We start from the raw sequence: 14713 nt of genomic DNA on the forward strand, positions 1-14713 counted from the left end.
TTATACATGAAACTTACTATCCACTGCCACAGAAAATCGAATCATGGTATGGTAGAGAGCAAGCTGTCAATGCAATTTCTAATCTTGGCATTTACTCATAATCAATTGAGTTAATTGGCACAACTTGAACCAGAGGTTGCGCAGGAAATAAATCCATTTTCCATTTGAGTTTCTATATATACATGATTACCATTTATTCATTTATTACCGTTTTATTTTCATTGATGCATTTCGGTTCAATTTCTTATTAACAAAAGAAACGGTAATATATATTGAATATTATTTTTAATAGTCATGAATGCACAAATTGATTGATATCTATGGTTTTGCCTATAAATAACACATACCATTTGGAAAGCAATCATCCAATAATTGATATCTCTTCTTCCTGTTAGCTCCATATATCATAAACTCAATTTCTATTCTCCCACAAACAAATATATTCTTTATAAATAAAAATATAATTCTGCTATCATTGTTGAAAGAAGCTACATCAACCTCTACAACGGTTGCGCCCGCAAGCAGAGGAATACCGGCGTAACTTGGGGCAGTCTTAACCGATTATACCTGCGCTTAGGATGGGAAGTTGCCTTAGGTCCGCATTTTGCAACTCCGGGTAACAAAGTTTTAATTTCTATATTCTTGATTAAATTTTTAAATATATTTTTTATTTATTTTATTGATTAAAATTCAGATTTAAATTAGTTGGTTAGTTCATATTTTTTCCAACAACAATAGCAACCGAGGTTGATTGTCCCATAGTGACGTAGTGAGAGGAGGGTCAATAAGTGATCGAGGTAAAATTTCAGACGATGACTTTGTGAAAAAAAAACCCCTATGGATATTATTTGAAAAAGGAAGAAGGTTGATCCAGAGCCTCTAATATCGGACGATGAATTTGTTCCATGCACTTATACTGGTAAGGTTAGTAAATTCGTCTGTTGTCACTGATCCATAGCCAGTTTTTGCATGTTTGTAGTTAGAAATTTAGTCATATGAAAAATGAAGAAATAAAATGTCGTGACACAATTAAGCGCCGAGGCAAAATATGTGACTATGGAATCAACTGCGAATGAATTGACTTGGATCAAGCAACTCCTCACAGATATAAGAATTAAATTCTACACATCCAACTTGAGAGGAAGTGTTTGAAATTGCAACAGCTATTAGAGCCGTTGAAAATTGTAATGGCTATTAGAACCGTTGGTACTTTGTACCTTTTAGTTTGTTTTATTCTAACGGCTATTAAGCCTTCAAACTTATAAATATACACCGTAGGATATGAGAAATAATACAATAATCATTATACTCTCTCATAAATCCGCAAATTTATATATTTCTTTTCTTCTTCTTCATTAGTGAATTCCAACTCTAATGATGAACCGGAGCATTGGACCAGCGGGGTCCATAGAATATGGTCTGCCACGAATGAGGTTGTCGTGGAAAAATCTCTGCTTGTTCTATTAAATTTTGTAGATTTTGATAGATGTGGTCACTTTCATTGAAACTGAAAGTGGGGATAACAAGGAATCAGATATAATTGCATTTCATTTTTAGTTTTGAGATTTTATTTTGTATCTCAAATTTGAGATTTTATTTTGTATCTCAAATTTGAGGTCCGGTTAGTCCGGAATATTGTCATTGGTCATGAAAATTGAGACATGACCCGTCTATAGGCTATAACATTGTCAAGCGACCCGTCTATTTAAGTCGTTCAAATTCTTTCGAATTCACAAAAAAAAAAAAAAAAAATCTCTCATGATAATCGAGTTGTTAATAGTTTAATTTTATATTCTTATAGAAAATATTTCATATTTTTAATTGCATCTTACAGTTTAATTTTAATCTTAATACATACATATATACATAAGATGTATATAATTATTTAAAATAAATATATTAATAATAGATGAATCATTCAAGCTTGATTATTCTTTAATTGTTCGTGTTCAAGTGTTCAACCATACATTAAAAAATATATAATAACTCCAGCAAATATACAAAATATAATACATAAAATATACGTATACTTAATTCGAATAGGGCGAGCAAACCCGAGTTCGCAACATCTGCATTAACTCAAAAGAATATTTTTTAAGTTAATACTAGTATCATACATGTGCGTTGCAACGGGGATATATTATAAGAAACAAATATATCAATGAAAATAATAATTATCTAAAAATTAAAACACATGTTAATAGAAAATTTATATGATTATGTATTTTTAATTAACTTTAATCATGATCTCTGATAACAATTTGATGATGTGATTATTTTTTTTATTTTTAAGTACCAATAATATCAAATAATAGTTCGATTCAAATCTAATATCAAATATCATACAACAATTCAATATCAATCAAAAAACATAAATAGAAATTGTTATCGTGTGTATGTATAGGATATATACACACACAAACATATTATAAGAAAAATATATATTTACACACACGTTCCAATTTATATTCTTCTTTGTTTCCAATTTAGAACACGCACACACACACACACACACACACACACACACACATTGATATATTATATATCGGAAATATATTCTAAATTGTCCACACCAATATGTATAGAAACAAAGAAAGAGAAATAAGGAAATAAAAAAAAATGATTTTCATTATTATCCGTATAGAAACGAAGAAGTAAGGAAATAATAAATAAGAAAATGGAAGGTGGAGTCTTCTCAATTGAAGAGGAGAAATATGGAAACAAAAAAAAATAAGGAAACAGATAAATATATTGCTAAATTTCAGAATTTATTCAATTTTAATTGTAACATATCGTGTGGCAGCATATGTGGTGGGTATGTTTTTAACTAAATTTAGATTTCTATACATAAAATGGATGCATTTAATCAAAAGAAGACAAAATATGTAATTGGAGAGCTGAGATCAAATCTGAAGTTTTATCTCTCAATCGTAGCCGTTGACGAATCGGACACCCAACGTGCTCAATAATAGAATAGAGATATATCGGCCGTCCGATTGTAAATGAAGTCCATCCGATTTCCGTCTAAAACATTTAACTCAAAAGATTCGTTTCTGAGTTAATGCAGAGGATACGAATTCAGCAAGCCCCGCCGTACTCTGGACTCTTGCCCGGTCCAATCAGGAGTAAGGGCCCGATCCGACGAGATCCATCCATCCTGGACCGGATGGGTCAACTGTTGGGTCGAGTGGATTCGGATGGATACGGTATGCCGGGGACCGAATTGACCCCAGAATGAATGAATTCGTATCCTCTGAGATATCTCAAACTTTGCATGACTTTATGGAAAATCTTAACCGTTTAAATACGCTCTGCACGAATCTCAAAGCACACATAATACTGACCCCTTCATCACCCCCGAATAGGCACCGGACACGTCAGTCACGGAAAAATTGAGATATCTCAGAGAATACGCACTCAGAATGAATACAGTTGCTAAGCCGAAAGATATTCTTTTTGGATGTGGCCATGTGGAGGGGGACATGTATCCTCTGCATTAACGTACCGTTTGAGTTAATTTCTGAACCGTACGATCAGAATTCGGGCCAATCCGGCCCAAGCCTATAACGCACGGGCCCTTCAATATTAGTACAGATCTCAATCGGACGGTCCACATTTTAACTCAAAATTTGAGTTAATGCAGAAGATATGAATTCATGTGGAGGTGGGTGACGGAATCAAGCCATATCATTTTGGGAATGACAGCAAAAAAGGTTTGACAATTTTTATGTAAACAAGAGGGATACCTACAATAAATTTTTGAAATTCATTTACTTTAATAATGTAGGTTCATACAAAATTTTAAAAATTTTAAATTTATCTACTACAAGATCAACTGATCAAAATAAATATATAAAATAACTTATAATTTTTTTTATCACTTAATTTTGTATTTAATGAATTCAAAATTTTCAAAACGAAATTTGTACATGTTTCATTCATAAAGTAGATGAATTCGACAATTTGAATTTATCATTTGAAACCAATTTAATTAATTTTTAGCATTGTATTCACCAAACTCTATTAAAGCACATCATACTCTACCTTTGCTCTAATAATAGTCAAGTATATTTATCCTTAGATTCGCGCAGAATTCACTGCTTGTATGTAATTCGTGGTTTTTTGAAAAATGAATCAATGTATTAAATAAGATTTAAGTAATTGTTTTTTTAGAAGTAAAATCATAAGTCCGACTACTGTTATATTAGTTATATTAGTGATATTTTTCACTAATTTTAGAACATATTGGACATATATTAAAAGACGAATACAAACCGCTTAAATCGTCTACTTTATAAGTGATGCATTTATATACAAAACTTATAATTTTTCAATTATTTTAGTATCAAGTAAGGTGGTAAAAACGAATGTATTAAAATTAATTTAAAAAACTCAAATATTTGACTGCATGCATGACTTGATACTAAATAAATTTAAAAAATATTATATTTGCATGTAAACACACAACTAGTAAAGTATATCGATTTAAACGGATTGGATTCATTGTAAAAAACTAATTTAATGTATTTTAGAGTTAGTAATATTTAGACAGAAATACTATTGATGTCGCGGTAGTCAGACTCATAAAATCATTTTCTTTTTATATATTTATTGATGAATTGAAGATCTAGTATAATTGCCATTTGAAGTCCATGGACATGTAGGCGTGAGTTCTGAAAAAAAAAAAAAAATCCTTAATGAACATCTAATTAAACTGTACTTGTATTTTAACCTTAAAAAGTAAGGTTATGATATTTTGCAATGTACACATAGTAGACGTTTGCTAAACCCCTAACGGGTTCAACCCGTTTTGCCCGGCCCGTACCCGTTACCCGAGCTACCCGTACCCGTTGCCCGGGTACAAACGGGTAGACGGGTAGACGGGTACGGGTAATAAACGGACCGGACAACCTAATTTGAAAAAAAACCCGTTATACCCGTACCCGTCTACCCGCCTACCCGTACCCGCCTACCCGTACCCATCTACCCGCATACCCGTACCCGCCTACCCGTACCCATCTACCCGCATACCCGTACCCGTTACCCGTACCCGACCCGTTTCACTTCAAAAAAATTTGAATTTTTTGAAAAAAACAGAAAAAAAAGGGAAAAAACAGAAAAAAAAAAAAAAAAAACCGGGCGGACCGGACCCGTACCTGGATACCCGGATCCGTACCCGCGGTACCCGTACCCGTCAACCCGCAACGGGTACGGGTAATAAACGGACCGGATAGAGGTTTTGGAAAAATTACCCGTCTACCCGTTACGGGTTTTACCCGTACCCGACCTACCCCTTTACCCGTCCTACCCGTTACCCCTAACGGGTAACCCGGAACGGGTCACGGGTAACCCGTTAGCAAATGTCTAACACATAGTGTGTTTCGATATAATTGATATTTGATCTATATCAAGATACGCATTAAATGAAAATCGAAACACATCCAACAATTATTGATCTAAATTGTAAATCACCATAACCTTGCTCAACTTTAAATATTGATCTTTTGATTCGCTCGGTAGTCGGTACATTAAATAGTAAACGGAGAATAAACGAAGGAATGGATAAAAAGAAAAATGTAGTAAGAGGCACTTTGTCATTGCCTTTTGGTGGCGAAGGAGAAAAAATTACAAGTGTTAGATAATAATTTATCATAATCTGTTTATATCATCTAGACACCATAGTTGTAAAACTTCATTGTTTTGATGTAATTTTCAAACTATCGAAAAAAAATTAAGTCAGTTAATTATATTTGTTCACACAAGCAGTATCAATTATTAATGTTTTACTTGTATAATTAAACTTGATTACAAATTTGTCATAATATATATTTGTCTCCTAAATTCAACTGTACAATTTCTATATCAGTTGATAGACTAATATTTGAATTGCACCAATTTGAAGCCCGGTCAATTTAATTCATGGAGAAATTTAATAAAGTTGCAATTCAAAATATTTTGTTGCACTTAGTTGACTTTCTAGTCTTTAAAGTAAAACCATGATATTGTGCATAGCGCAAATTAGTCCATACTATAGATCAATATTTTTGTTTTCAAATTTCAAATAATTGATTTTAATCATTTGACATGATTTTTATATGATAATATTTGCAGACTATGTTTTATATTTTTATAATTTCATTACTGCTTTTTAGATAGGTAGAAGATCACTTGATATACTGATTCTAGATCATTATAAAGTAGTGATTTTCTAGCTATCTAAAAAATAGCAAAATAATTCTTAAAAAAATATAAAATCTAGTCTTCAGGTACATTTTCATATAGAAGATCATGTTAAATGGTGAAAATTAATTGTTTAGACATTGAAAATAAAAATATCAATCTATAGTACGGACTACGGACTCATATGCGATTTGTATAGTACTGTAGCCTCACTGTCGGAATATTATTAGTTTCTTTTATTTAGCACAATATTAATTTATCAAAATAGCCCTTCATTATTTTCAAAGTGCCAGACAGATTGCATTCTATCAAAACAAGAAGCGCAAATTAAAGTATTCATATAAAAACCATTTTCAGGCAGAACAAGCTCAAGCATCCTAAGCGTGGCAATCTGGCATTCATTTCAGACACAAGCACAAATTCAGTACTCGTAAAAGTACCCTATGCACTTTTTTTTTGTGTCTAGTCTTGTGCTAATTTACTATCACCAGTTTTGTGAACTAGATATTAATTCTGTGGCATTAAAATGAGACTTTTGTTTCGATTTTTTTATTTATATCCAAAAAAATATATAAATTTAAAAAACTAACCAAACCGCTTGTTTTTTTAACAAAACTACCCAAACCGGAAAACAAATTTCCGGTTTCAATACCAATTTCCTGAAAAAAATTTTCCGGAAATTGGATCCTAAATCCAGAATAATTTTTTCCGGATTTAGGATTTCTTTTTTTTTTTTTTGCTAAATCCGGAATATTTTTTTTCTGGATTTTGGATTTTTTTTTTTAGGAAAATTTTTTTTCCGAAAATTTTTTTTATAGGAAATTTTTTTTTCATTTTTCAGTTTTTATTTATAATTTTTTTTTATTGAAGTATTACAAATATTTAATATATTTTTAAAAAAAATAGATGGAATACTATATAATTTGATTTATTCGAAAGACTGCTACAAATAATCCGGATCAACATTTTTCATGCCGGATTTTTTATGACCGTAAGAAAAATTAATATAATATAATATATGTATATGTATATGTATAGGTATATATAATATAATATATGTATATGTATATATAATATAATATAATATATGTATATATATATGTATATATAATATAATATATGTATATATATATGTATATATAATATAATATATGTATATATATGTATATATAATATAATATATGTATATATATGGAGTTAGGCTGGGGTGCTATGGATAGCATAGTGGCCTCTATGCTACGGCTCAATATTCGAGTTTTCAAAATCCAAACGGTCGATCCGAACCGTTCATCTTATTCTCCATATTAATATCTGCTTGGAGACCAAATTTTATAATTTTCTGAATTGTTTTACTATTTATTAAGCCACTTTGAAAATCGCTAATCCAACGGTTTTACTGTTTTGTGCAGCCACCGTTGGATCAACAATTTTGTAAAATACTTAATAAATAGTAAAAAAATTCAGAAAAATGTAAAATTTGGTCTCCAAGCAGATATTAATATGGAGAATAAGATGAACGGTTCGGATCGACCGTTTGGATTTTGAAAACTCGAATATTGAGCCGTAGCATAGAGGCCACTATGATATCCATAGCGCCCCAGCCTAACTCTATATATATTTATATATAATATAAGAGGAGGGTTCAAATGCCTCCATGTTTTTGTGCCTCCATCATGCCTCCATGTTTTTGTGCCTCCATCATGCCTCCATCTCTCTCCATCATTTTCAAAGTTCAAACAGTCGATCCGAACCGCTCAACCTAACCTCCATACTAAAATATGTTTGGAGACCAAATTTTATATTTTTAGGAAGTTTTTTACTATTTTTTTAGATAGGTACAAAAATACTGTTTTTAGATGGTTCAGATTTACTGATTTTGTACCTATCTAAAAAAATAGTAAAAAAATTTCTAAAAATATAAAATTTGGTCTCTAAACATATTTTAGTATGGAGGTTAGGTTGAGCGGTTCGGATCGACTGTTTGAACTTTGAAAATGATGGAGAGAGATGGAGGCATGATGGAGGCACAAAAACATGGAGGCATTTGAACCCTCCTCATAATATAATATATATGTTAAAATGTGCCTGCATATCAAATTTTATATTTTTTTGAATTTTTTTACTATTTATTAAGTATTTAACAAAATCGCTATATTCATACCATTGAATTTTTGTACAAATAATCCGGATCAACATTTTTCATGCCGGATTTTTTATGACCGTAAGAAAAATTAATATAATATAATATAATATATGTATATGTATATGTATATGTATATGTATATGTATATGTATATGTATATGTATAGGTATATATAATATAATATATGTATATGTATATATAATATAATATATGTATATGTATATACAGAGTACGGCTAACGCGCTTCCTCTAGCATATGGGCCGAAATGCTTCCGGTGGAAATTTGAAATTTCAAAATCCAAAAAGTCGATCTGAACCGTTCATCTCCTTCTCCATATTAATATCTGCTTGGAGACCAAATTTTACATTTTTCTGAAATTTTTTACTATTTATTAAGCCACTTTGAAAATCGCTGATCCAATGGTTTTACTGTTTTGTTAAGCCACCGTTGGATCAGCGATTTTCAAAGTGGCTTAATAAATAGTAAAAAATTTCAGAAAAATGTAAAATTTGGTCTCCAAGCAGATATTAATATGGAGAAGGAGATGAACGGTTCAGATCGACTTTTTGGATTTTGAAATTTCAAATTTCCACCGGAAGCATTTCGGCCCATATGCTAAAGGAAGCGCGTTAGCCGTACTCTGTATATATAATATAATATATGTATATGTATATATAATATAATATACATATATATAATATAATATATATGTTAAAATGTGCTTGCATAAGAAATTTTATATTTTTTTGAATTTTTTTACTATTTATTAAGTATTTAAAAAAATCGCTATATTCATACCATTGAATTTTTGTACAAATAATCCGGATCAACATTTTTCTTGCCGGATTTTTTATGACCATAAGAAAAATTAATATAATATAATATATGTATATGTATATGTATAGGTATATATAATATAATATATGTATATGTATATATAATATAATATATGTATATAGAGGAGGGATCAAGTTACAACACTTGAAAGTTACAACAAAGTTACAACATCAATTTTTTTCATTTTGAAAGTCCAAATCGTCGATCCAAATCGTTAGATATTCAATCTATATTAAAATGTGCTTGGAGACCAAATTTTACATTTTTCGAAATTTTTTTGCTATTTATTAGGATGGGTACAAAATCGCTGTTTTTATTAAAATTCTGCACCATTAAAAAACAGCAATTTTGTACCCATCTTAATAAATAGCAAAAAAATTTCAAAAAATGTAAAATTTGGTCTCCAAGCACATTTTAATATAGATTGAATATCTAACGGTTTGGATCGACGATTTGGACTTTCAAAATGAAAAAAATTGATGTTGTAACTTTGTTGTAACTTTCAAGTGTTGTAACTTGATCCCTCCTCATGTATATATATGTATATATAATATAATATATATGTTAAAATGTACTTGCATATCAAATTTTATATTTTTTTTAATTTTTTTACTATTTATTAAGTATTTAACAAAATCACTATATTCATACCATTGAATTTGGATCGACTGTTTGGACTTTGAAAACTTTGAAAATACCGATCGTTGAATGCCTACCGTTGAACGAAAACTTAAACTAAATTTTGAAGGCACTAAACAAGGGTTCCAATACCTCATCATACCTCATATTTTATATCTTCATTTTCATATATATTATATTATATATACATATATATAAATATATATTATATTATATATACATATATTATATTATATATACATATACATATACATATATTATATTATATTATTTTTTTTACGGCCGTAAAAAATCCGGCATGAAAAATGTTGATCCGGATTATTTGTAGCAGTCTTTCGAATAAATCAAATTATATAGCATTTCATCTATTTTTTAAAAAATATATTAAATATTTATAATACTTCAATACAAAAAATAAATAAATTATAAATAAAAACTGAAGAAAAAAATTTGGGAAAAAAAAATTTCCTAAAAAAAAAAATCCTAAATCTGGAAAAAATTATTCCGGATTTAGCAAAAAAAAAAAAGAAATTCTAAATCCGGAAAAAATTATTCCGGATTTAGGATCCAATTTCCGGAAATTGGTATTGAAACCGGAAAAAAAATTTCCCAGTTTGGGTAGTTTTGAAAAAAAAACAAGCGGTTTGGTTAGTTTTTTAAATTTATATTTTTTTTTGGATATAAATAAAAAATTGGACTTTTGTTTATCATATAATATATTAGTTTCATTTCCTGTGCTAATTTTTTTTTTCTGTTATAAACAAAAGTTTCCTTTGAATGCCACGGAATTAATATTTAATTCAAAAAACTGGTGAGAATAAATTAGCACAGGACTAAGTTAAAAAAAAATGCTGAGGGTATTTTTATGAATTCTGAATTTGTGCTTGTGCTTGTGCTTGTGCTTGTGCTGGTGCTAGAAATGAATGCCAGACATTGGATTCTTGAACTTGTTCTGAATGAAAATGGTTTTTATATGAATACTTAATTTGCGCATCTTGTTTTGATAGAATGCAGTATGTCTGGCGTTTTTAATTAGCAAAATGTCCAAAAAAAAGGAGAAAAAAAAACTGTCGTTATTTTTAAATGTTCCACAATTGCTAAAAAAAAAAAAAAAAATCTTCTTATATTTTAATTAGCAGAAAATTATTTTTTTATAAGTATGACTCGTGAATCAGGTGTTGGTACTCCAACTTGTGTTTCTTGGTCCTTTACTCTTATTGTTTGACAAAATTTTAGTTTAATTCATCCTGATTCTTGTTATCTTGTATTACTTAAGAATCATATATGATATAGTTTTTATTTTGATTATATCTATTATAGTAAATGACGGCCAATGATAAAAGATTTCAGCACAAAGAATGGAATCAGAATACTATGACATTGATGGTATTTCAGTATAAATATATACAACACCACTAACTCTAAAATTTATTAAATCAGTTTATTGAATCTTAATCGTTTAATCCGATCTATTTTATAAGTTATATGTTTACATAGAAATTTTATAATTTTTTGAATTTACTATTATCAAGTCTTTTTCTTTAAAAAATACTGACAGTGGCTGTCAGTATTTACTAGTATCAAGTTAAGCAGTCAACTGTGAAAGTTGTTTAAGTAATTTTAATGTATTAATTTTTCATTATATTTTTACCGTTTGACTTGATACTAAAGTAATATAAAATATATATAAATTTTACAAGTAAACGCATTAATAATGCATAATGTTGCTCGATTTGATCGGTTTTAAATTTTAATTCATCATATAACAAATTTTGAAATTGGTGGCGCATGCCACCACAGGTAGCCGGACTCTCAAATTAGGTAAGAGATAAACATAACAAAATTTCCTTAAAGAAAAAATGGAGGTGAATGCAAACGGCGGATCCGTATCCTCCCAGGTACCTGACTCAACACGATTGAAATGGATGAGACAGATTTAACTTCAGTCGGTGAGTGCTCGGAATGGCGTTTTAGGGGGCAGTATTATTTGTGCTTTGAGATTCGTGCCACGTTGAAGATTCCAATTTCAGACGGTCCGATTCAATTCTACTCAGTTAGATGTGAATTCGCAAAAAGGGCTCAGCTGATTGATACAGCCGTACAGTCATAGCTGACTAAGCTGGGAGATACCTGATTGGGTATCTCATTGAAATCAAGTAATTCAGGCCGAATCAGAGGTCCATACTATTGTCCAAGACAGAAAGTGTGTCGCAATTTAAAAATAATTATTAGAAATGTTCAAATGTCACCATTACTTAAAAAAAAATTATATATAATTCATATCATTTTGTTTATAATTCGGTGCTATATAAAAGAAATTCTTTATTTTTTTTTTTATATTTAATGGACAACATGGCCATAGGATTTTGTCGAATTCGCATCCTCTGAGATATCTCATATTTTGCGTGACTTTATGGAAAATCTCAACCGTTGCAATACTTTCTACGCGAATCTCGAAGCTCACATAATACTGGCCTCTGTGTCACCCCTGAATAGGCACCGGACACGTCGGTCACGCAAAATACGAGATATCTCAGAGGATACGTACTCGGATTTTGTCGCTACATTTTGAAATAGTTACTTTTTATAAAAATAATTGAGAGAGATGATAAAGACGTTAAATTTTGGAGGCATTAAGCCATTAACCATTTGAATTGTTTATCAAATAAAAAGCAATTTTGTAATAAATAAAACGAAACCACCACCAACTCGGCTTTAAAATAACCCCTACTGTCCGCCGTTACCTTTCCTTTCTTCCTCTTACCTTGCCTTTTTCTTCTCCCTTATCCCCTCACTTTTCCTCTACACCTCTCCTCACTAGCCAAAGAGAAATAAAGAAAGAGAGCTCCAAAATGACATCAACCAGAGAAGAAAATGTATATTTGGCAAAACTGGCGGAGCAGGCAGAGCGTTATGAGGAGATGGTTGAGTTCATGGAGAAGGTCGCCAACGCCGCCGGCGAATCCGACGAACTCTCCGTGGAGGAGCGGAACCTCCTCTCAGTAGCCTACAAGAACGTCATCGGTGCTCGCCGTGCCTCCTGGCGTATCGTCTCCTCAATCGAGCAGAAGGAGGAGGGCCGTGGAAACGCCGGCCATGCGGCGGCGATCCGATCGTACCGTGGCCGGATCGAGACTGAGCTCACCAACATCTGTGCCGGGATCTTGCGCTTGCTTGACTCGAGACTTGTTCCTGTCGCAGGCGCTGCTGATTCAAAGGTGTTCTATTTGAAGATGAAGGGGGATTACCACAGATACTTGGCTGAATTCAAAACTGGAGGCGAGAGGAAGGATGCCGCTGAGAACACTCTATCTGCTTACAAGGCTGCTCAGGTATGCATAGATCTGGTTAGATCTCATCTAATTTCGCTAGGATTAGGGTTTCAACTTTTGATCTGATGATGTTTGTACTATGCGCGTCTTTTCCATTTCTTTTGTAGGATATTGCTTTGGCGGATCTGGCAGCAACGCACCCGATCCGCTTGGGGCTGGCCCTGAATTTCTCGGTGTTTTATTACGAGATTCTTAACTCACCTGACAAGGCTTGCGCTCTTGCCAAGCAGGTAAATTAGATCTACAAATCTATTGACTTTTTTCTCTTTACATAACTAGGGTCCTTAGTTTTTTTCCTTTTTAGTATCCCTTGAGCTTGTAAAGAACCGGAATTAATTGACCTTGAAACTTTCTTAACAGGCTTTTGATGAAGCAATTGCTGAGTTGGATTCAATTGGCGAGGAATCCTACAAGGACAGCACTCTGATCATGCAACTTCTTCGCGATAATCTCACCTTGTGGACTTCTGACATGCAGGTTTGTACATCGACTTGCTCTATTTAGCTTTCCATTTTTGAAAACTTGTAGGTTATAACCTTAAGCCATTTCAAGTTTGCTGTTTTCAGCTTCAAACTCTGAAACACTTGTCTGTATATCCAAATTTTGCCATTGTGGTATATTCTGCTAATAACACTGAGAAAACTCGCAGAACAAAACTAACCCAACTTATGAACTTAATTCTGTATGAATAAAAATGACACTGAAGCATTTTTCTTGTTAATCCTTAATATTTGCTCATCAAAATAATGAACTACTTTGATATGTGATTCAACAGGAGGATGGTGGTGATGAGATCAGAGAAGCCAGTAATAAGCCTGATGACGAGTAACTGCCAGCTAACAATCGGTGTTAATTTATGCATCGTGTTGTGGTATTTATTTAAAGTGTTACTCCTGTTGTTGTTATCGTTGGTTTTCTAAGTTGTTGTATTTTTTTACATTTTAACTTTATTATTAGGAGTGTGTTGCTTGTGTCATTGTGCCTGAGTAATGAGAATTATGTTGGTGCCTTATTGTACCGTTACCATTTGGCCTATTGATGGATGGGTGAAATTATTTCCTTTCTGGTTTAGTTCTGTATTTAGTGTCTGTATCCAATATTTAATGGATTGCAGCTCTCTGAAATTATTTATCAATTTGTTGTACAGCTGCTTATGTCCAATCAGTTAACCCGTTACATTACTTATTTCTTCATTTTAATGGTTCGAAAGCTAAGGAAAAGAGTCGTAAATTTGATTCATTTATTCTTTCATCTCGGACAAATCTCGCAAGGATTCTTAATCTTGAACAAATAAGAAACACATCAAAATTCGAGGTGCTGTATTTGGAAACATAGATGGCCACAGTATTGCTATTTTTTCCCTTGGAAACCCAACGCGGAAATAAATCTGCTGTTATTCAAAGATTCACAGGGACCCTGCAATTCCAAATCCACCCATTCATTTCTTTTCATGCACAAATCTCAAAAACAGAGTTTTTATACACGAATCTCGAATCAAATGAATGGATAGATTTAGAATTGCGGGTTCCTGTGATTGTTTGGAATCACAGCAGATTTATTTCAACGAAAAAAACGAAATCA

At 31.6% G+C, this 14713-nt stretch overlaps 1 protein-coding gene across 1 annotated transcript; it reads left to right on the forward strand.

Annotated features, from left to right (window-relative positions):
* Positions 1-12440: 12440 nt before the first annotated feature.
* Positions 12441-14144, forward strand: LOC144558333 (14-3-3 protein 6-like). Its single transcript, XM_078307154.1, has 4 exons — positions 12441-13132; positions 13240-13362; positions 13493-13609; positions 13908-14144. The coding sequence occupies exons 1-4, from the start codon at positions 12653-12655 to the stop codon at positions 13959-13961; spliced, it is 774 nt and encodes a 257-aa protein (XP_078163280.1). The 5' UTR covers positions 12441-12652; the 3' UTR covers positions 13962-14144.
* The last annotated feature ends 569 nt before the right edge of the window (positions 14145-14713 follow it).

The sequence above is a fragment of the Carex rostrata genome, chromosome 8 (genome assembly GCF_964058835.1).
Source record: "Carex rostrata chromosome 8, lpCarRost1.2, whole genome shotgun sequence".
NCBI classification, from domain to species: Eukaryota; Viridiplantae; Streptophyta; class Magnoliopsida; order Poales; family Cyperaceae; genus Carex; species Carex rostrata.

Excerpts from the sequence above, each read along its gene's own strand:
- LOC144558333 (XM_078307154.1), top strand. The coding sequence starts at position 12,653 with ATGACATCAACCAGAGAAGAAAATGTATATTTGGCAAAACTGGCGGAG. Across the intron at positions 13,363-13,492 it reads CTTGCGCTCTTGCCAAGCAG|GCTTTTGATGAAGCAATTGC; the intron begins GTAAATTAGATC and ends CTTTCTTAACAG. Across the intron at positions 13,610-13,907 it reads TGTGGACTTCTGACATGCAG|GAGGATGGTGGTGATGAGAT; the intron begins GTTTGTACATCG and ends GTGATTCAACAG.